Source organism: Ursus americanus, chromosome 11, assembly GCF_024610735.1.
Source record: "Ursus americanus isolate L20-20 chromosome 11, mUrsAme1.1.p, whole genome shotgun sequence".
NCBI lineage: Eukaryota > Metazoa > Chordata > Mammalia > Carnivora > Ursidae > Ursus > Ursus americanus.
The window spans coordinates 62,382,589-62,406,285 of NC_142137.1; the positions used below are offsets into that span (position 1 = coordinate 62,382,589).

Here is a 23,697-nt window from a genome sequence, read left to right on the forward strand (position 1 = left end):
CTGAAAGCCTATTCTGAAGCCTTCCTTCAGATCCCCCCTGTGGTTTGTTGTGCTTGCCATGTGCTCCCTGACACCCTGCACTTCCCCTCTCATGGCATCTACCACACACACCTTGCTATAATTGTTTGTTTCTTCTGTGAGACTATCAGTTCCAGGATGACATGGGCAATGGGTCTATTCACCACTGTGTCCACAACCCCTAGCACATAATAGGTCCTTAAAAAGTATTTGCTGCATAAATAGCTGAAGAAACAAATGGAGCATGAGAGTGTATAACACAATGGTTAATGCCCAAACTTAAGAGGCCTGGGATTGAAATCTGGTTTTTCATCTACTTGTTATGTGACCGTGAATTTATTAACTCTAAGCTTCAGGATCATAATCTGTGAAATGGTGAAAATAATACTTATATTTGATTCTTGTAGTGAAGATTAAATAAACTAAAAGACAAAGTTGCTAAGGCAGAGTAGCTGGCACATGGTAAAAGTTCAATAAGTGTAATTTAAAAATATGTTTAGCAATGAGTAATGAGAAGCTAGAACAATTTGAATCAGGACCTAACTTTGAAAAAACATTACTTGAAACCAATATTGGGCTAATTAAAAAACAAATACCTTCTTGCATTAATAGGGCAAACAGAAAAGAAAGATTCAGGTATCTTCCTGAAAAGAATATGATAGAGTCCATGTTTGATGAAACCCCATTCCTGAAAGGAATTATCAGGTGTATAAAATAAATGTAACCCACTAATTTTTGTTAAAGTTACATCACATTATATTGACAATTTGTGATCTGTAATGTTTTACATAATTGCAGAAGGATAAAGACTTCAATTTGAAAACAAAGCAAACATAAAAAAAAAAAAAGAAGAAGAACTGCTAATTATATCCACAAGTTCGGAAAATCTACATCTGTGTACTCAAAGTGGCATAAAACACATATACACAGAAGATTCTCGGTTTTTTTCCCTGCTTCAGTAACATTTTTGTTTTAAGAAAAGTATTTTTTTTAAACAGATTGCTCTCTTATTTGCACCCTATCTCTTCACACGGCTGTCATAATATTTATAAAGACTTGTTACAATAGAATGGAATGCCATCAGTAAAAGAGCATATTATTTTATTTAATTAGAAGTAAATAGTTTGTTAATTTGCAACTGAGCAAAGCAGCCAAGAACAAAATTAAAATTTTCCCATTAAGAAATCTCCCCAAATTCATCTCCATGAAAAATCTTTTGAACATCTCCCAATGCACGCAAGACTGAATGATCTTAGGAGAGAACAATCAATTTTTCTACTTCTTAATTCAACATTCCAGCTCTTAAAACCTGACACAACCTAGCATTAAAGCTATTTCTAGAAATACTGAATTTCCAAAGAAAATTTTGAGAAAATAGATATAAATTTTCTTTCCAAATAACGAGTCTTTTAAGTTATCCTTTAAAATAAAAGCTTTATTCTTTTAATTTTCTTAAAAATTTTAAAGAAGGCATTGTAGTAGCAAGATATTATCATGACACGTAGGATGAAATGGTTTACCATTCCAGTTTAAATCCATAAACATTCCCATGACTACTCTGCAAAAGCTCTCAGACAACTGAGATTCTGCCAAATATTTACAACTTACATTCTAGAAAAAAGTTGAAACTCTTATTTTTTTTTCTTGCCAACTTAGCACTTTTCTCCTTTTTTGCTCTTAGAGATAAAATAACTTGGCACAATATGTAGCATAAGAAATAAGTGAATTAAAGACTAATATCTTGGTTACTAGCACAAAAAATATTTTCAACATGGGTCATTTTCTTCCTTTATTGGTAGATGTCAGCAGAAAATTATAGGGGAAAAAGAAGACAACCAAGGAATAAAATGCATTTTAACTCTTTTTTAAGTGGTTTGGTTCTGAGATTATGAAATGAAATGAGACAATGAAATGAAATCCTCATGCCAAGATTAAGTTTTCATCCTTTTAAGTTTGGAAGAAATTCTCATGTGCTTCAAGCCAAACCTCAGAATGAACTTGGGGCCAGTTATGGACTGAATGTTTATGTGTCCCCCAAATCCAAATTGCAGCCTTAAACTTCCAGTGTGATCGTATTTGGAAGTAGGAAGCCTTTGGGAAGTAATTAGATGTATATGAGGTCATGAGGTGATGCCCTCATGATGGGACTAGTGTCCTTTTGAGAAGAGCAAGAGAGACAGAGTTCTCTCTCCTTCTCTCTCTCTGCCATGTGAGGACCCAGCCAGAAAGAGGACTCTTGCCAGGAATCGAATCTATCAGCACCTTGATCTTAGGACTCTTCAGGCTTTCAGAACTATGAGGAATAAATGTTTGTTCTCTAAGTCCCCCAGTCTAGAGTATTTTTTTATAACAGCCTAAACTGTCTAACATGGGGTCTAAATTTGTTGAGTATTTTTTGGACAAAGTAAACAAGCAAACATACAAAAAACACATCAAACCAGACTCAATCTGATCCAACAAATTATAGAGTACTCAATCATTTCAAAGCTGACAGCAATTATGTCTCCATCTTGGGGGTAGATTATCTCTTAGTTATAGGATAAACCACTGCCTTAGTTATTTAATCATCAAGAAGAAAGACAGAAAGTTGGTTTCAAAAAGCTCTGCGGGATAAAACAAACAAACAAACAAACAAACAAACAAACATGTTGAGACAGGTCAAATTGCTTATTTGTGGGTTATTTCTTCTAGTGAGTACTTAGGACTTCCCTGTGACTGAAAGCGTGGGTGTTGCTGATAAGTGGTTAGGAGCCGAGGACCAAAAATTCATGAAGCTGCTTTCATAAGAGACTCAGTAAAACCCTGGGCCTAATATATACTTCTGTGAAGCTTAGCTGCCTATGGGTGTACACGCACACCCGTGTGCATGTGCGTGCACGTGCATGCCTGCTGCCCATGTCCATAAGGTGCTAGAGTGATGGCACAAAGCACACTCAAGCATCACAGAATGGCTTTGGAAACAGACCTTCCAGTGTTGGCAGCTGGAAAAGTGACACATGTCCTGATCCAGAGGCCAAAGATATGAGGTTGACCTTTTTTTTCTGCTGCAAGTGAAATATTTTCATTCTCATCTCAGAAGTAAGTGAGCACATTGCAAAGGCATGGGAAGTGTGTGTTTCCATTTCAGTTTGGGTGTGTCTGTAAAGGTGACCTCAGTGAGACTGTGAAGCCCAAGATGTGTGGGTTGCACGTGTTTTTGTAGGGATAGGATACAGACAGAAAGAGATGGATAAAGATGGGTATGGGGAAATTAAGATAGAGACAGAAAGGGGGTTGGGTGGAGGTATACCGGAGTAGGAGATAGGGTGGGAAAAATAGAGATGGTACAGGCATAGGAAAGAGGTGGGAGGAAGAATGAGAAAGATAGGGCTAGAAATGAAAACTCAAATAGGAATGAAGGTGGGCAAAGGATGGGAAAGAGAGAGGAATGAGTGGGGAATCATGTGATTAGCTGCTAAGACAAATGCAGACAAACATTGACTCTACAGCCATCCTAAAACTCTGCCAAGGTAAGGCCATGGGGTCAGATTTGTTTTTTTTAATGTCTTCAAAATATGAGTCAGAAAAGGAAAAACAGTCTCAAATGAATGTGAGGGTTTTAGCTATGCTTGGCAAGATACTACAATGTCAGTATAAATAAGTTCAGGAGAGCAAGTATTGGTATCATGTGCTGCTTAAGTTTTTGGTTTTCAAGATGACCCAAGAAAGAAAGAAATCAAAATGCAGAGGAGAAAACAAACAAAACAAAACAAAATCTCTATCACATTAGGGTTATGATGGAGCAGTTGTGGAGGTAATAAGTTTCTGGGTTTTCTCAAAATAATACACTTGATACAAAAATTTGTGGAGTAGGGAAAACATATGGACTTTAGATTCATTTCTGGATTAAAATCTCAGTGGCACCCCTTACCAGGCATATGAAGATGTGTGTTACAAAATAACCCATGTAAAACACTTGACACAGTACCAGAAATTAATCATTCTTCCCCATGTGATATCCTTACTATTCTAACAAAATAAGATAAAGACTCTTTGCTGCTCTTGTATTAAAATGCACCTCTGTGTGGTACTCAGGGCTGTGCTTAGAGCTATTTAGATTTATAAAGAAATTCCAAGAATCAGCATAGGCATTAAAGACTTTACATGGTTGCTGGGAAGATGAGATATACAGTACAAAACAATTTAAGCCATGCTCAACTTTTCCACCTATGCTACAGGTTCTGGAGAAGAGCTAAGATTTTGGATTCTACTTCACTAGACCAGGAAAGCCAGAGCAGACAGAGGGATGGCACTGGGGGAGGGGTGCAGGGGCAACCAGGACCATGCTTAGAGCGTCTGCTAGGGGACAGGCTGTTTCCCATGTGGCCAGAAATGACTTCGTGAGTGAGAGAGACTGGCACTATACATTAAAGGTAGGACTTAGATATTTAGATGGGAAATTACAGGGGTGACTTTATAAAGCAAGGCTAGAAAAGAGAACAGGAAAGGATACACATTTGTAGAGCCTATTCCAATAATCAGTTATTACATAAGTATGTAAAGTAACTTGGAACAATGATAAAATAATGATAAAAACATTTTTGAAGTAAGTTCTTGGCATATAACCCCTTCACAAAGGCTTTTCATATACTGTATGTCATGGCTTACACTCAAGATTTTCCCTTCAGGACACAGATGAGTGTATTTTAATAATTCTACTTTAAAAACTTTCACAAAGGTGTTCAACTCCTATTTTTAAAAATCTGAAAAAATTAATTATAAATTACTTTTGCCAATCAGATTAGAGTGTTAATAGTGTTAAGGAAATGGACATTCATACAAGCTCTTGGTATATATTAAAATTATAAACATTTATATCTGTTGACTATTGACCGACTTCTAGAATTTTATCCTAAGTAGAAAAATCACACAAGTGTACAAAGATATATGTCCAAGGACTTCAATGTAGTATTTTACATAAAATTAAATGATTGGAAACCACTTAAATGGCCATCAATAGGCGACTGGCTAATTTATGATTCATAATTTGTAAGTAATTATAATAATATTTATAATAAAATATTATTCAGCCATTAAAATTATTACATACCTCTGTATCTATTAACATGGAAATATCTACTGAGTGAAAGAGAGGCATACACAAAACCATTTTTGTGAAATTATGTGTGTCTGTGTGTAGAAAAATGGTAATCAACATGTTAGTGATGGTTATATCAATATCGTGAGATTGAAGGTGATTTCTACTTTCTTTACACTGTGTAAGAGTTTTATCATTAATATTACTTACAATTAGTGTGTAATCTTCTTAACAATATGAAAAAAAAAACGATAACTCTATTTTCATTTCGGAAAAAAATAATGTTCCCCAATTAGTGACAATTCTGTAGCAAAGTAATGGCCGGCTGGCACCAGCCAAGACCAGAGAAAATGAGCCCCCAGAGGCATTTACAGCCTTTTCACAGGGCAGATTCTGGGGGCAACCAGTGTGCCGGAGAATTCCCTTCTCATCAAGCGGCTTTTGAAAAGAGATTATGGGAGAGACTATCCCAGTTTTTCCTGTATCTAGATGCATCGTTTAGTCTTCTGTCTTTACTGGACTGTGAGCTTCTCACGGCCTGGGAAAGTGTCTTACCAATATTTTCCTGTCTCCAAAACCTAGCTTAGGCATGCAGTAAGCAGTTAATTTGTACAATGGGACTGTAATAAATCGCCATGCTTTGTTTATTTCTGAACTGTAAAAGAGGCTTTGGGGAAGTCCCTAATGAAAAACTGCTCATAGGTTTATGTCTCGCACACTGTAGGCACCACTCCCAGCAACAGGATCCATTAACTGAATTCAGACAACTGTCCTGTCATCTATATCTATTTTTACAAATGCAATGTTTTCTGGTTTACATATTTTTTTCATCTGCATATTTATGAGACTACTTTTATTTTAATGTTACCATACTGGGATTTGTTTTATAGTAGCATTTATGTTCAAAGTCATTACAATGTACAAATACACAGTCACCTGATACAACCTAATGTCGGTGTGGATAATTGCAGAATGTTTAGTCTTTTTAGTGTCCTGCCACCATGGTTACTTTCTATCAAACACCTAAGAGGGGACCCCAGTCGTGATCTACTCAGACTAAATTCTTTGCTCAAGACAGACCATTCCTTGTTCCTTTCTGTTCCAAATAGAAACAAACGCATAAAAAAAAATTGAGCACAAATTCTCCTTTCCATATGACATACACATTAGTACAGAAGAAATAATTGAACTATTTTGATGAGAATTCACAGAATTGACATGAAGTAACTGCTCTTGACTCTAGCTGTCCATTCATCTCTTCTCAGTGACAATGTGAGCAAATGGCACAGGTGGGCAACAGTTAAACTGACAGAACTGCCAATATCATTGATTAGTATTAGGGACAAGAGTGCCAGCAGTGTTTCTTTATTATACTTGGCATTTAATGATTTATTGGCTCCGAATAAGTAAACATATAACGGTAGGTAGTTTCCTTTACCTTGGCCAGATGAGAGTTGATCCATTTTGTGAAAGTACGTTTTTGTACTATCTCTTGCTCATCTAGAAGAAAAAAAATGAATCTAGTTAGATGACACAGTTTAACATGAAGTTGTATCCTAAAAGATATTAAGTTACAAAGTCCAGAAGTAATCATAATATTATTTTACCTTCTAACCCATTTTGCCAATTGTTATCTTGAAGGAAGTGTCAGTACAACTCCAATTTGACTCCTCCCTTAAACATTATCAGCAAATGCTTCAAAATTTTCAATGTGTTGGCCCTATGTTTACCTTCATTCACTTACTGAAAGCTCACTATACAATTATACCTCAATAAAGCTGTTTGGAAAAAGTTCACTGAGACCAACTAAGTGCCAAGTTTTATGTTAGGTGCAGAGACAGACAGAAAACAACAGGGCAATGTCTCCGCTATGAAAAATCTAGAAGTAGAGACAGACAAGCAAGGGCATATGTATAGTAGAGGATTATACAGTAATGTAAAAAGATAGAGCCGTGTATATGAGGCATTACAGGGGCTCCACCCAGACTGGATGACTTCCAAAGATCCCACCACTTCTTGAAGTCCATACCTTTGTGTAGGTGACTACAGGCAGTACCTGTGATTTGTTTCTAATCAACAGAATATGGCAAAGATGATGGGATGTCCCACCTATAAAGATGTTGCTTTAGGGACTCCTGGGTGGCTCAGTTAGTCACGTGTCTGCCTTCAGCTCAGGTCATGATTCCAGGGTCCTGGGATCAACTCCCGCATCGGACTCCTTGCTCAGTGGGGAGCCTGCTTCTCCCTCTGCCGGTTGTTCTCCCTGCTTGTTCACTCCCTCTCTTTCTCTCTCTGACAAATAAATAAATAAAATCTTAAAAAAAAAAAAAAAAGAAAGAAAGAAAAGAAAAGAAAACTTAAAAAAAAAAAAAAAGATGTTGCTTTATGTTAGATTCCATCTTAGCTGACCAGAGTGAGAGATTCTCCTTCTGGCTTTGAAGAAGCAAATAGCCATGTTGTGAACTGTCCCTGGAGAGGGCCATGTGGCAGTGAAGAGTGAGCTGCTTTCAGTGAAGGGTGGTCTCCAGCCAAAAGCCAGCAAGAAGCTGGGGCCCTCAGTCACAGAGGCGCAAGGAAATGAACTCTGTTAAGAACCCAAATGAGTTCGAAAATGCATTCTTCCTTCTTTCAGCCCCTGGATAAAAATGCAAACCAGCTGATATTACGGACTTGTCTGCTTGATTGCAGACTTGTGTGACCCTGAGCAGAGAATGCATCTAAGCTAAGCTATGCATTGCCTCTCCTGACCCACAAAAGTTTGAGGATAACAAGTGAAAATTGTTTTTTGTTTGTTTGTTTGGTTGGTTGGTTGGTTTTTTTAGAGGGGGGAGAGAGAGTGGGAGGGTGGTGCAGAGGGAGAGATAGAATCTTTAAGCAGGCTCCATACCCAACTCAGAGCCCAAAGCAGGACTCAATCTCACAACCCTGAGATCATGACTGAGCTGAAGGCAGACCATGGTCAAGAGTCTGCTTAATTGACTGAGCCACCCCAGCACCCCTGAAAATTGTTTTAAATTGCTAAGTTTGTGGTAATTTCTTATGAAACAAGAGAAAACTAATATTGGGGAATAAAAAGAGGTAGGGTCCAGAAAGGCTTTAAGTAGAGACATAAAGATATAAAGGCCAGACATAAAGGAGCCAGTTTAGCATCTTTTAGACAGGGTGAATTTTATTCATTCTACCAACATCTACCAAGTGTCAACTGTCTGTAAAACACTCAATCAGATGTTGTGAGGAACACAGTTGAACAAGACATCATTTCAGTTCCTCACCCTTTCGGGGACAGTGTTCATTCAGATCTACATCCCTGAAGCTGACCTCTCCTGGGCTCCAGCTGAGAACACCTGACTGCCTATGAGAATATAAGCCCTACGAGGACAGTAACTTAGTTCCCAATACCCACAAATATGACCAAAAAAAAAAAATACTGTTCAATGAAGGAATGAAGAAAATTAATAACAAATCATTTTAATTTGGAGAAATTTTGGATATATCCATAGAATTTACAGAATGCCATTATTTCTAATGTACTTTAATCATGTGCTTTTAAACTTTCAAGTGCATACCAAAAACAAACCAGTATAATAATAGGCAACACTTTTTACATACCAGGCACAGATGTTTATTTTCTTTCTTTTGTTTGTTTTTAAAAGAATTTAAGAACTATATGGAATGTTTAAAGGGCTGAGTTGGAAAGAAGATAGATTTCTGTCCATATCTTTCCCAGATATAATCTCAAATTGAACTATAAAAGAGCTGGAAATATAGCCTCTTTGTGTTCTAAAAAAAAGAAAAAAGGTAATGGAATTGGATGAATGCCTGACAATGTCATGTCAAACTTTGCTGAAAGCTAAATTCTAATAATTTTATTTGATTTATTAATTTTTTTGGATTACATATCTTCCTTTGAGTTATGATACAACTGACTCTAACCAAAATACATATTTTTTAGACCTTTCATGATAGGAATGGCCTGTTACATTGAGGATTAGGTGACAACTAAATGTAGAGGGAAAAAAACCATAATTTATTGGAAATTATAGAAAGTAAGTTTTAAAATACTAAAATGACATGCTTTGGGACAAATTTTAAAAATATCACTCCATTTTGTATGTTTTTTGACCAGGAAAAAAATGAAGAATAATTTATTGTATTAAAAGTGTGACTGTATTGGCAAATGCTAACTGAATCAATTAGCACAAAAGCAGCTTATTGTCACCTATAATATATAAATTCTGTGCTCTAACATATGACTCATAATGTTTCAAAGTCTTCTTATTTGCGGTATGGGAAGTGATAATGCAAATTTAACTTCTGGTTCCAAATGCATTTAATTATTTCTAGTGGTGTTATTTCCCCAGCGAATCAAAGTAATTATTGATGGGTCGGTTTGAAATGACTCAGCAAGCAAATACTCTGGATGAATCTACATGTATGTAATCATCCCTTCATCAAAATTATTAATGTCTTCTTTCCCTACAGAAATATTCCTGGTTTGGGGTGCCTGGGTGGTGCAGTCATTAAGCATCTGCCTTCAGCTCAGGGCGTGATCCTGGCGTTCTGGGATCAAGCCCCACGTCAGGCTCCTACTCTGAGAGTCAGGCTCCTACTTCTTCCTCTCCAACTCCCCCTGCTTGTGTTCCCTCTCTCGCTGGCTGTCTCTCTCTCTGTCAAATAAATAAATAAATAACCTTAAAAAAAAGAAAGAAATATTCCTGGCAAAGTCAGGGTACTGTTTATTTTTTTAAAGATTTTATTTATTTCAGAGAGCTTGTGAGAGAGAGAGATCTGAGCAGCAGGGAGTGGTAGAGGGAGAAGCAGACTCCCTGCTGAAGAGGGAGCCTGATGTGGGACTTGATCCCAGGACCCTGGGATCATGACCTGAGCTGAAGGCAGATGCTTAACTGACTGAGCCATCCAGGCACCCAGGGTACCATTTATTCTTCTGAGCCATTCTTTTTTTTTTTTTTTTAATTCTAGTATAATTAACATACAGTGTTATATTAGTTTCAGGTATATCCAGGCACTGATATTTCTATCTCTTTGTCTCTATATAGATCCCATTATATTTTAATTAAACCAATTATTATATATCATATGTAATATATACTTACTAACTCATTTAATTCTTCTAACAAATCTTCAAGCAGGAACTATTATAATGCCATTTCACAAATAAGAAAATCAAGGCACATAGAAGTTAAGCATTTTTACCAAAGCCACCCAGTGGCAGAGCCAAGTGTTAGCCTTCACAAGTCAGGTTCTTACACCATTATACTACTGCCCAAGGATAGCACAGAAAGTACTATATTAGTCATATCAAATATTAATCATATTAAAAATGATAAATTCATAGTTAAATCACTTTGAGTTTGACCTTAAAATCTTTAGGTTCTATAAATAAAGTCATGTAGCAGCAGAATAATCTTAATAATCAAACTAGATTTGATGGAATTCAGAACTTCTATAATATATAAAATCCAATTCTAAGTTTAAAATAGACTATAAGTACAGCTAGAGTATATATAAAATCTTAAACTCAATTTGAGGTTATGCACAATTTTATTAATGTTACAAGACATCAATGTTTTAAAATCTTAAATTGGCATAGTGTAAGTATATAAGTCATAAATTTAGGTAATAATCTATTGATATTACTTCCTAATTTTACATTATTATATTTTTACTACTGCCACCTTTAATGAAACAATACTGCTATTATAATGGTTTCATCTGATGGTAAATCTCTGAGTTTATATTTAGACTTTGGCTAAAGGGCCTTTTTTTAGAAAGCTCAATTATGGGTATTTTTGTAGCATTCATTGTATATATCTAAGTGCAAATTCTCTACATGTTTCCATTTATATTATGGCTGCAAAAGCAGAGTTTATTGGGTCCTAGAAATCTGCTTTTTTAGATCATCAGACACAGCCAACTGAATTCTAAGTAAATATTTTCTGATTTTACTTACTATATTCCCCCAAATAAAGAAAAATTCTTAAAACATCATGTCGGCAAATATTCATTTTTGATACAAAAATCTAAATAATTTAGCCCAACATTTGGTAATTAAATCTTATACCAATAGCATAAAATGTTTGAATCATGGAATTAATATATAACTTGAAGTGAATGTCTACCACATTGCATTAAAACAACATTATGAACAATAGCACTGCTCTATAAAGCTGTTGATGAAGAACTGACCTAACTTACATGATATAGGTTTATGGTTCTTATGGATATGTAGTTATATTTAAAGAAGCATTATTTAAGTCTATTTAACTGTTACTCTTACAGTGATTTTTCTATCTTCCACTTTTCAGAGCAACAACATGATATGGTCTTACCAAGTGTCCATATGTATGCATGCTAAATATTTCCACTAAAATTATAAAAAAAGTAATTCATTAAGACATTTAGCTGAACATGCATGTTAGTTGTAAACACAGAAAAGTTTGTCTACGTCACCCATGTGAACTTAGATCTCCAGTTCAAGGAATCACAGAGAATAAGAAGTGAATCCTGTTTATAAATGTTAATCCCTAATTTCTATTAATGCAAACTAAAATCCACCTAGCTCTTAAGCCAGTCATTTGGAGGTCATCCTTGGGTCTTTACTTATCCTCATCTCCCACAACAAATTCATACGGAATTGTTGTTGGTTTCATTTCCCAATATCTCGTCTAAATCAAGATCAGCCTAGTGAAGACACCATCATCTTTTGGATGCCTGTTCATTTCCACCACTTGAATCTAAGCTTTAGATGAGACGGCATGGACCATGTCTGACTTACCATCACTGTCTTATTCATTATTGCTTAGTAGATGCTTAATAAAGAAATGAATGGATGCATTTGCTAAGGAAGCGCTAGAGACTAAAAATCCGGCCCTGCTCCAAGGAACTGGTAATAAATGGAAGAGAGAAGTATGCAAATAATAGCTCAAGGCAATGTGTCAGCTACTGTAATGGAGGAACATAAAAAAAGTTGAGGGAATATAAATACAGGAGCAAGTAATTCTCTTATAGGGTAAATGGCACAGGCTGGAAGATTCAGTTCAAACATCAGATAAGTAGAAATTTGAAGGAGGTAGAGAAATTTTTAGGAGAAAGAGGCAGTCTTTTAAAAGCATGGAATGATATATTAAAGTGACAGTAAACATCTGTTATGGCTGGATTATAAAGTGGAGAGGGTTTAAGAAGGGTTAACAAGGGAGTAAGCCTGGAGAACAGGTAACAATCAGGTTATTAAAGTCTTTGAATAGGATGCCATGGATGTGGTCTCTATCTCATGGACAATGGGGAGCCATCAACAGTTTTAGACAGGACAAAGACATGATCATACGAGACCTGAGACACAGAAATATATATTCCAATGGCAGAGTAGAGGCTTAACTGAAAGGAGAAGAGGCTGGGAGCAGGGAGGATATTTGGGAATATACTAGCAGAACACATGTTAAAGGTGATGAATTCTGTTCTCAGGAGGTGCTAAGAGGGCCATGAGATGGCTGCACGGTAACTATGAGAAGCAGACAGAGAGGAGTTAGGGGTGCTTTCTAGATTTCCATCATAGGTAACTGCATAATGATGTCACTATCCAAGGAAGGAAAGAGAAGCAGCAAGCCCCAGATGCATTGCAAATGCGTCATGAAATATCTGGGTAAGATGGCAGCGTCCGCACAAAGAAGAGGTGAGAATTCAGAAGCTGGCTTAGGAGGTGGGTGCTCCACAGGTAAGAACTTGTAATAGGCTCCAACTTAAGGCCAGGTTTTGATCCAAATATTACTGGGCAAAAGCAGCTCAATCTCTCCTCCTCTCTAAACTTGAACCTTGATTGTTTTCTAAAGGCCCGACTGTGTGAGGGGAAAAGAAAAAAAAAAACAACTAGTTATGGATATTAAGTCCTTCACCCCTGAGGTCTCCATCACTGGTTCTGTTTCAAAGGCAGCTGGTCCAACAGACCTCAGAAGCTGGAAGCTGTTAGGCCTTAAGAGGTCTATATTGGAAGGCTATTGTACAAGCATGGCCCTGGATAATGCTGTTATAAGAAATAATCCCAGAAATTCCAAGGCACTACCCATCTCTAGAAACTAGTAAAAGATGAAGGGAGCTGGCTCTGATATTCAATTTCTCTATTTCTTTTTCCTGTTATATAATTTTAAAGTATTTTGCTATTTCAGGATAAGATCATGACACATGCAGAAATGAAGCCCAATTTAGCAACAGTGATTAAATTTGACCATTAACAAACTGTCACACCTGACTACAGTCAACAGTTTTCCTCCTGATGAGTCATAATAACAGTGACTTGCTGATTTTGCACAACTGTTGTTTGTCCCAAGTGACTTACAAATATAAGCAAAGAGGCTACTATAAAAAGTGGCCTGGGTTATTTGAAGCCTTTGCAATCAATCATGAAAATTTTACTGCCTGCAAACATGTTAATTATATTTTCATTTTACCATATATAATATGTAAAACTGTGAAAGAGAGTCCTATGGTTGTTAGCTTTTAAATAGCATTACTAAATTAAAAAAAATTAAAATACACGCCACTGTCCTTCTAACAGATGGTGAGTTTTTTATTTGTTTTAAAGATTTTATTTATTTATTAGAGAGAGGAAGCAAACATGAGTAGGGGGCAGGGACAAAAGGAGAGGCACAAGCCAACTTCCCACTGAGCAGGGAGCCTGACTCAGGGCTTGATCCTCAGGGTTCAATTCCAGGACCCCAGGATCATGACCTGAACCCAAAGCAGACATTTAGCTGACTGAGCCACCCAGGTGCCCCCTAAAAGATGCTGTTTTTAAAAATACTAACAATAATTGAAGTTAGAATATTTCAATATATTTAACAAATCTTCTATAAGAACTTATTTCTGAGAGAGCATTTCATAAATGGGTAGGCACATAAAGATGTATATTTTTATCAGAGTCATGAACAATCATAAAGATCAAAATACGGAACTCCTGGGTGTATCCATCCTTAATCAAATTATGTTAATATAAAAATACCAATAAGAAAGACTGTTTAAGTATACATAATTGTTAAGTCTGAAATTGTTATATCTTTTACAAAAATATTAGTGTATCATATATTAATACATTGGAAGCCTACAATAGGTTATGATTAACTTTTTTTGTTTTTTTGCAGACTACCATTTTATTCTTTAGGTACTTTAATGACATGGATGGCTTAAATAAAAGTATTACAGATTTTAGTTACCTGAAATACAGATGCTATAATTTAAAACAAAAATTTTAAATCATAATTTCCTAGCTATATTTAATAAAGTTTTATTCATTATTTCTGATGCAGAAGATTTCACCTCAGTAAAAAGTTGGAAAGAAATTTTAAAGTAAACAAATGGAGGGCTTCAGAGGGGAGGGGGTGGGAGAATGGGATAGGCTGGTGATGGGTAGTAAGGAGGGCACGTATTGCATGGTGCACTGGGTGTTATACGCAACTAACGAATCATCGAACTTTACATAAAAAACCAGGGATGTACTGTATGGTGACTAGCATAATATAATAAAAAATATTATTATTAAAAAAGAAGAAATTTTAAAGTAGAAAGTAGATTGAACTTTCTGACACAACCAAATGACATGGCTACAAAGGAAAAGACAACAAAAACATAGGGTGACAATGTAATCATAATTAACTAAATAATAGTCACAGTGAGAAGGCCTCAATCAAATTATTGTTTTGGGATCAGAACTGTATTGTCCCAATTGTAGATCTACAGTTGCTAAAATCATCACTATGTCATACATGGGTAGGGTTTACGGTATGTTGACTATGTCAACATATGAAATAGAGGTTATAATTACCCAATGTTCAGATTTGTAAGTTAAACATATAAATGAAAAAAAAAATTTACAAAACCAGGCTGTGGCTGATTATGAAATATGGACACAAATTCCTCTTATCTTGATCATCATAGCCTTTGCAATCAGATTTTGCTGTACCTCCTATCAACACCTAGAGCGGATTTCCCCACCCCTTGAATCTAGATTGGCCTTGAGACTTGCTTTGACCAATAATGTGGCTGACATGATTTTATATGACTTCTGAGGCTGGGCCTTGAAAAGCCCTGAGGATCCATTTTGGCTCAACTCTGCCCTGAGACCACACACAAGGAAGCTGATCTAGCATCCTAGAGAGAAAAAGTCACGTTGAAGAGAACTGAGACAGGTGACAGCCAGCACCAGCTGTCAGACATCCAAGTCAGTGGACCTACTGGTCCTGCTGATCTTCCAACTGAATGCATCCAAGTAAATATGCTCTGGCTGCAGTCAGCAGAGGAAACACCCAGCCCACCCACAGGAACATGAAAAATCATAATGTGTTACTGCTTTAAGCCACTAAGTTTTGGTGGCAGTTTAGCAAAGACTAAGTGAAAAGGAAACTGCTACTGGGAATATAGGGCTGTTTAACAAAAATCTAAAACATGTGGTGTTGGCCTTGGGACCAGGTGGGAAGGAGGCTGGTAGGACACAAAGAAACTGTTGGTAGAGATTGAAAGGACAGCGGCACACTGCTCTCGGAGATCGGAAGAAGAGCCGCATATATTTTACGTTTTATATATTCTGTCATCTGTAGTAACCTGAACTTGTGCTTTGGCTAGAGAAGTTTCCCTGCAGAAAGCTGAAAGTATCAACTGCCTTCTACTTTTTCATTTGTGTTGGATTAGAAAATTGTCATTTCCAGTCTTTCCTGGAAAAATATTTGCAAAGTAAAAAGTAGCTTCAGGGTAATGATGAATTAAGAGTGTGACTGTAAGATCCATTGTTAAGAACTCAGAAAGATTTAAGGTAGTGCCTACTTGACCTTCTCAACTGGACAAACAAGTTTCTAAGAATCTTAAGGACACTGCCCACAGCAGCCTTACATGTGGTCCAAATTTTTTTTTTTAATTTTGGATTTGAGGGGCACCTGGGTGGCTCAGTCCATTAAGTGTCAGACTCTTGATTTCAACTCAGGTCATGATCTCAGGGTCATGAGATTGAGCCCCACAATGGGCTCTGCACTCAGCAAGGAGTCTCCTGGAGATTCTCTCCCCTTCCTCCTGCCCCTACCCCTGCTTGCGCATGCACCCTCTCAGATAAATACATAAACAAATTTTTTTTAAAAAATGGATTTTGGATTTGAGTAGCACTACACTCAATCTACTTTGGATTTGAATGAACTCCAAGCAGATTTTTAGGAAGTCAACAAATCTGTTCAGCTTTGAGAGAGAGAGAGAACGAGTACAAGCAGAGGGAAGGAGAGGGACAAGCAGATTCCAGATTCCTCTGCTAAGCGCAGAGGGCAATGCAGGGCTTCATCTCAAAACCCTGAGATCATGACCTAAGCCAAAATCAAGAGTCGAATGCTCAACCAACTGAGTGACCCAGGCACCCCAAGTCAACAAATCTATCAAGCAAAAACACCACCACCTTGGACTAAAGTTACAGGAGAGTTCAAAATGAAGACAAGACTTTGGAAACACAACTTTATATGACTAGGAAGAAGGCAGAGGAGACTATCAGCCATAACATGAGCCACTTCTTATCAAAAAGACAGGGAATATCACTGGCCCCAGATTAATGGGACTAGCCACATGTGCCTAGTTGGATTTCAGAACTATTTCAGACCATGACTGCTATCTCTTTTCCATTCTTTGAACAGAGGCGTCTAGTGCACTGGACCTGGCCCCTGTCTCATCATTGCGTACTGGATGAATAAGGTGCAGTCACTTCTATTTTTAGTTCATAGGCCTGCGGGTTGAGAATTATACTTGAGGAGCCTCGTTTTTATGTAGACCAAATGCGGATCATAGGACACTGGATTTGGAGCTTTCAACACCATTGGATGAGATTTTCAATGTCTTGAGAGGCGGTGAATGTATTTTGATGTAGAAAGAATATAAATAATAGTGACCAGAGGACAGATTTTAAATTATGGCCACAAAAAAATACATACACAGTATGTATCCTCTTTTGCAATGTGACTTTGTTCTTTCCCTCATCAAAGGGTAAAATTGATTTCCCCTCTCCTTGAATCTGATCTTGTATTATCCTTGCTTTGATCAATAACACAGTAGAATTGACTTTATGCCATCTGATTCTAAGCCTTAAGAAGTCTTGTACTTTCTGTATTAGCTGTCTTGGATTTCTGTCTTAAATCCACCATGTAAGGAAAGACGTCTGTATGGGAGGACAAGAGTCCATGAGGAGAAGAATTGAGATGCCCGATCGTATAGCTAGAGCCAACTGCCAGACACATGGGTGAGGTCATTTTGGACCTAGTTAAGCCAACCCTGCAGATGAACTCATCCCAGATGAAGCCAGAAAATTGAGACCTAAGGATTCAAGGTTGATGCATCTCTTACCTCTTCTCTCCCACACCCCATGAAAAATGATGAATTATGATTATTTTAAGTTTGGAGTGGCTTATTATACAGTGATATCTAGCTAAAACAAAGGCATCTACTTGTATGATAGACACACAAGTAATCCTTCTTTTCCTTCCCCATTACTCTGTCTTCTGCAATAGGTCTCTCGGCTTGCTTGGTTGTGTCCACTTCCTGGGCCTTTGATGCTCTGATCAGATGAGTCAAGGAGAAAAGTGTGTCAAGGAACAATAACACCCAAAGTTATTCTCCATATATTTAAGCATAGATTAACTGAGGAGGACAGAAGAGGAGAGAAGATCAACAGCTATCAGAGGAGTGGGCTTGAGGAAACAGAGGAGTAAAGAGAATTTTTAGGGAGTTTTGCCTCTGTTGAGAGCTCTGATCATTGCTTCAATTTTTTTTTAAAGCAAATGTCAGTAAAGACATATTGCTCTTAAGATTTTTAGAACTGGAATTGCCTTTCTTTAATGTGGAACCAGTGACCAGATTTAAAAAGCCCTGTTTCATTAAAGTTACTTTTGCAAAATCTAGTAACATCTCTCTATCAATCTGAGCCCTATTCTAACCTAATTACCACCAAATTCACTTGCTGATTATTTGACTCATTTATTTAATGAATACCATCGCGCCCCTCCTGTGAGCTGACACCCTAGTCTGACCCGCTGTGGACGCCATCTGAGAGGATGGTATGGCTCCTTACACTCCAGTAGGGAGAACAGGAATCATAAAGACACAGCACAGCCCAGGCTCTGTACATGCAGCACAGAGAACAATGACATGGAATATGTGAGCGGATTAAAAAAAAAAAAAAGACCGCAGTTATGAAATTAAAGGCAACTTGAACAGTAGAAAAAGTGAAAGCCAACCCCTACAGTTTGCTTGCATAGGAGCTACGTGGAAAATGCTGCTTCTACAGATTTTTTTTAATAAAGTCACATGATAAATAAAAAGTGAGAACAGCTGATCTCCTTGAAGGATTACTTCCAATTAGCACAGAAACCTTTAGAAAAGTTTCAAGCCGGTGCTGGATGAACTTGCCACACGTAGCTCCCTAATTGTAAAAAGTGGCACATCTCCTGATTTTGCAAGAAAACTACCACAACGTTGAAATCTTTTCCTGTTGTGAGTGCTTAGCAATACGAGTGCAGCAGAAGGAAAGCAGGTATTGGAAAATGTCGTAAAATACCATCTTCATGCAACCATTTTATTTTAACGTTACATTGTACTTCAACACTAGTATTTCAATCAATCAAAATACAGTGTTTCATTTTGGGTAGAGAGAGTGGAGAGTAGTTGATCACAGTGTTCACATATTTTATGTTTGATATTTAGACTAGGCTTTAACAAAAAAATAGTTCTTTCAGGGATGCCTGAGTGGCTCAGTCAGCTAAGTGTCTAGCTTTGGCTCAGGTCATGATCCCAGGGTCCTGGGACCAAGTCCCACATCGGGCTCCTTGCTCAGCAGGGAGCCTGCTTCTCCCTCTCCAGCTTCCCCTGCTTGTGCTCTCCCCCCCCCTCTCTGACAAATAAATGAAAACAAAACCAACAAACATATTCTTCTTTCAAATAAATATGACTTTTTCTTAGCTAGGACCTCCAGAGTTCAGTTGTTTTGTTTTGTCTCACTACATTACTATCCTTTGTCTTATGCAGGTTTAGGATTACAATCCCACATTTGGGGATTTTGTATTTTAAATTACTGCTAATGTAATTTCTTATTCTCAACCTGTGATCTAGATTTTCTTTTTCTCCCTCTTCATTATTTTTATCAATAGCTGAACACAAATACAATAATTTGACACAATTTCACTTCTATTTTACATTGCATGTCCTCTTCTGAAGGAAAGAGAGCTACAGTTTTAACAGTGAAATTCCTAAATTTGAAGTGGAGGCAAAAATAATAAAAGCTGAAAACAGTAAAAGTGAAAAATAAGATCAAATCACAAAGTTTGAGGGGGAGATGCCAGAAATTCCAATCTCAAACATAGTCAATCCTGGATCATGGCATTCAGTCAGCCACTTGGAAAACCTACATTCAGGGTGCAATCCCAAACAGAGCAGTAGATGGTGCATAGTTTTTGGTTGCTTCAGGACCGGAGTGACAACAGTGACCTTTGTCATAGAGAAAATCTGCTGGATCTCAGAACCTGTGACCACTGTACTGGCTGCAGAGGCTTCCACTTGAGACACCAGCTGGTGACTGTCACAAAGAATTTCCTCACATGGTCAAGCGTATTTGTAGAGTAATGTATTATTTTAAGTTTTTAAAATAATAACATTATGCTATCATCTATTTAGAAAGTATCGTGTGGCAGGCATAATGCTATATACATTCATTATACATATTATCTAATTTAAACTTGTTAACAACCCTGGGAGGAAATATCCCTCCACCTGGATTTTACCTGTAAAAATAAAAAGGGCTATCAAGGTTCATCGACTTGCTTCAGGTGACACAGACACTCAGTGGCACAGCATGGCTCTGTGTCTCTCCAAAGTCTGTGGCTTCTATCACTTCACTCTACTTGCACATCCAAATTGTCCATCAGGGTTTCCAGAATACTATTATTTATATTGTCTGATTGTTACCAAAACCTAGACATAGTCAACAGTGATACTATCCTCAACTCACAGATGAAACAACAAAGTTTCATAGATAAATTGTATCAGCAAATGAGTGTCAAAGCCAAACTAATAAGTCTGACTCCTTGTCCCCCCTGCACCATATTAGCAACAAATTCACTAGAATCTAGCCAATAGATAGAGCACCTCCACGCTAGGTCATGTTTGTTCCACCATCTTCTTGAGCTATAAGCTATAAGGGCTTCTTCTCTCCATTGATACCTTGACCTGTTGTCTTCGGTTCTCCAACCTTTCCCATCTCGTTATTCTCCATCTCTGTATGTGTATCTGCCTTGGTGTTATCAGGCCAACAGGGAAACCAACTCTAGAAGAAATTTTGTCAGCAGGAGGTTTTTTGGGGATGTGCGCTCAGAAACAATATTTTTAAGGGTGTGAGGGAAGCAGCATTGGGCAGATAGAGACATTGAACTGAGATGCAATTATGTCTCTGAAGCTGGGATCTCTTCCAGAGATGTCCTAAATTGAGGTGAGGGGCCAGGGCTTTGTACCCAGGCGCTGACCACTCACCGGATATGGGCTGCCCTGGGGAAGGGTATAACTAGGATGAGACAGATCCCTCAGGCTGAAGACATATCCTGGGGAGGGGCTCAGCTATGAGCCTCCAGCAGGCAAACTCTGGGTGGCTGGGGGAATGAGAGCCCCAGGACTGAAGGATGGGACTTGCTCTGTACAGCACAGCTTGAGCTGTATCTGCCACAAAGAGGAAAGTGCAAGAAAGGGGCAGGGTCACACTTCTGATGAGATAGTCAATTACACAAGTTCTCCAAATCGTCCAGATGATTTAGTCCTACCAGTTTGAATGCTTTCTCACTAATTCATATACTTTCTCAATCCAGCCAACCAAGCTTGGTTCTGCCTTTCTGCCCTCTGGGCCTTCCTACCTGAGGGACCTTTCTACCTCCCCAACCAGACAACTCCAGCAACCGCTGGCTAGTCCTGCCCTCTGTCTGGCCTCCATATTGCCATCCTTTCTGTCAGATTCTTTCCCCTGTGGGTGATGCTGATCTTCCAGCTTCTAAACATCATCAGCCAGGAGCCTATGCAAATAAGAAACAGAGTGTCCAACACTGGCCTGTAGGCAGGACCTGGGCCCAAAATGTGTTCTCTTTCACCGATGTTCCAAGAAAATATTTTAACTTGCATGTTTTGGGGTGAGACTTAATATTTCCCAGTTTTACTCAATTTTCTTAGACCAGTTGCTTCACAGATCACCTGAAGGTAACTGAGTTTAAGACATTTAGAAAAAAAGGAAGACTTGACTTCGATATACGCACAGGTGGAAAGTGAGGTAAGGGGGGCAATATGATGAGAAATCTTAGGAAGAGGTAACAAGCAGAATAAAGACTCTCCCAATTTAAAAAGAAACTATTATAAGTATTAATACAACTATTTTAATTACATCCTTAGAGAAAGAATATATAATATATAAACTATACAGATTATATCATACATAATAATGTATAATATATAATATGTTACATTAATATATACTATATTAATTATATTAATTACAAAGTATAATATTATATGGTTGTTATATGGCTGCTTTAATTATATCCTTGAGAAAAGTAGAAGAGGTTTTCTGTTCTACTTTCTCCACCCCATCTCCCAGTATTTTAAATCAGCATAAATGTAAGTAAGTACATTTCAACTGAATTATTTCATGGAAACTCAGAACAACCAGGACTAAACATTACTTGTAATTATATAAAGATTTAAATCAAGAGAACAGTTTGATAAATGTATATAAAATGTAAGATTTTGGTGTTTTCATACACAACCAAACACCAGATTCCAAATATCAATCAGCTATAAGAATACATGGTACCCTTTATATAAAACTTCAGAAATCACCAGAATCTAGGTCAAGAACAAACTTGTTGCTACCAGGATAGTCCATGTAGCCAAACGTTAGCATAAGACTTGCTATTGTATCTACATTTATTTCTTAGTAAGAAAAATGTCTCTGCTACCTCATTATTTTTGGAGGTCTCATCACTGAAAAAAAAGTTGCCGTGACCCCAGAGGCAAACTAGAATGCATCTGGGTACTATCTTCTACCTAAACATAGTGGTAAGGTGGTGAAATTCTGAGGCATCCTTACATTTTATAAAGGTCTGAAAACGAGATAAGATGAAATAATTTCATTACATTCAGATGAAGATATGAAATAAGTAAATGTACTTTAAAAATTAGAATTTAAAAACAATAATACTGGAAGTAAAAAGAAAATTAAATCATTAACAGACTGTGACCAATTCTTGACCAGAGATTCAGGTTTCAAGGGTATTTTTGTTCATTAGTTGGAGGAGATATTCGGTTCTGTTACAAATGGCAGATACTGACGCATTGATGTCTTAAGTTTCAGAGACCACTTCTTCAGAACATACAAATATCAATCATCTAAATTCCTACACTAAAATTTGGCCTTTATCTTATCTTAGCATTCCTAGTAAGCTTTCACTGTCCAAGCTTACACTGTAAATACTGCCTTTAGGTTTTCCAGAATCATGAACATAGACCAGAACTACTCATTTCACTTCCATTAGTGTTCAATTCAGGTAAAATCGGAAGAAAATATTTTTCAACTTCGAGCTGTTTTAAAATCTATTTTATATAATCTCAATGTTTCTGAATCAGGCATTCAGACTGGAATTATATTAAAAGAGAAAGTACCCACACTCATGTGCGCGCGCGCGCGCACACACACACACACACACACACACACACACACACAGATACACACGCAGACAACAATAACAAAAGTACCTTTTATCGCACCAGGAGTCTTGAAGTTTGTTTTTATCATATCCCACCTATTATTGTTACTTTTGGAATTTGTCCTAATTCAATCAGTATCTAAATCAAACACAGCTTTCACCAAGGGAACTTTCAACTCGGCTAGCAGCATTCTCCCTAAAGTATCCCTATAGCAACGCCTCTATAAAAGCATATTATTCTCTCATTCTTTAGCCTTACCCCCTGCGTACTGACCAAATGCACCACTCTCCAATGCCAGCATTTCTACAAAGACAGTTTCTCTATTGATTTATAAAAAGTGCTGCAGATGCATTTTCAGCGGAAAAAAATAACACCTTTTTTTCTGTCTACACTTAGGAATTCAGGCATTTTTACTATGTTAAAGTCCTAAAAACTTATAAGGGTTTTTTGTTCTTGTTGTTTCTGAAATCACTCAAATTATTAAAAGTCCCAAATTATAACCTTAGATGTATATGTAAAGTTTTTAGAATTTGGGAGAAAGAAATTAAATGAATCCTTTGTAGACAAACATTACAATGACATTTAATTTCTTATATTTATTTTTATACAAGATATAATCTTACTTATTTCTTAATTTTCTTATTTTCTTACTTAATTTCTTAATTTTCTCTTAATCTCACTTATTTCTAGTTTGTTCTTGGAACTTGCTGGAATTTTATCCAAATAGCTAATATTGTGACACATCAAGTTAAAAATTATAATTACATTAGAGATATACATTATAATTATAGCAAGTTACCAAGGGAATCACGTGCACACACACACACACACACACACAC

General features: G+C 37.1%; 1 protein-coding gene across 12 annotated transcripts in view; it reads right to left on the bottom strand.

The window, feature by feature from the left end:
* The window catches only part of SYNE1 (spectrin repeat containing nuclear envelope protein 1), a 443,290-nt gene that overhangs the window by 352,814 nt on the left and 66,779 nt on the right, over positions 1-23,697 (bottom strand). For all 12 annotated transcript variants that reach the window (XM_045805371.2, XM_045805374.2, XM_045805377.2 and 9 more), the window contains exon 3: positions 6,534-6,595. In XM_045805371.2, coding sequence (XP_045661327.2) covers positions 6,534-6,595 — 62 coding nt within the window. The remainder of the gene's footprint in view (positions 1-6,533; positions 6,596-23,697) is intronic.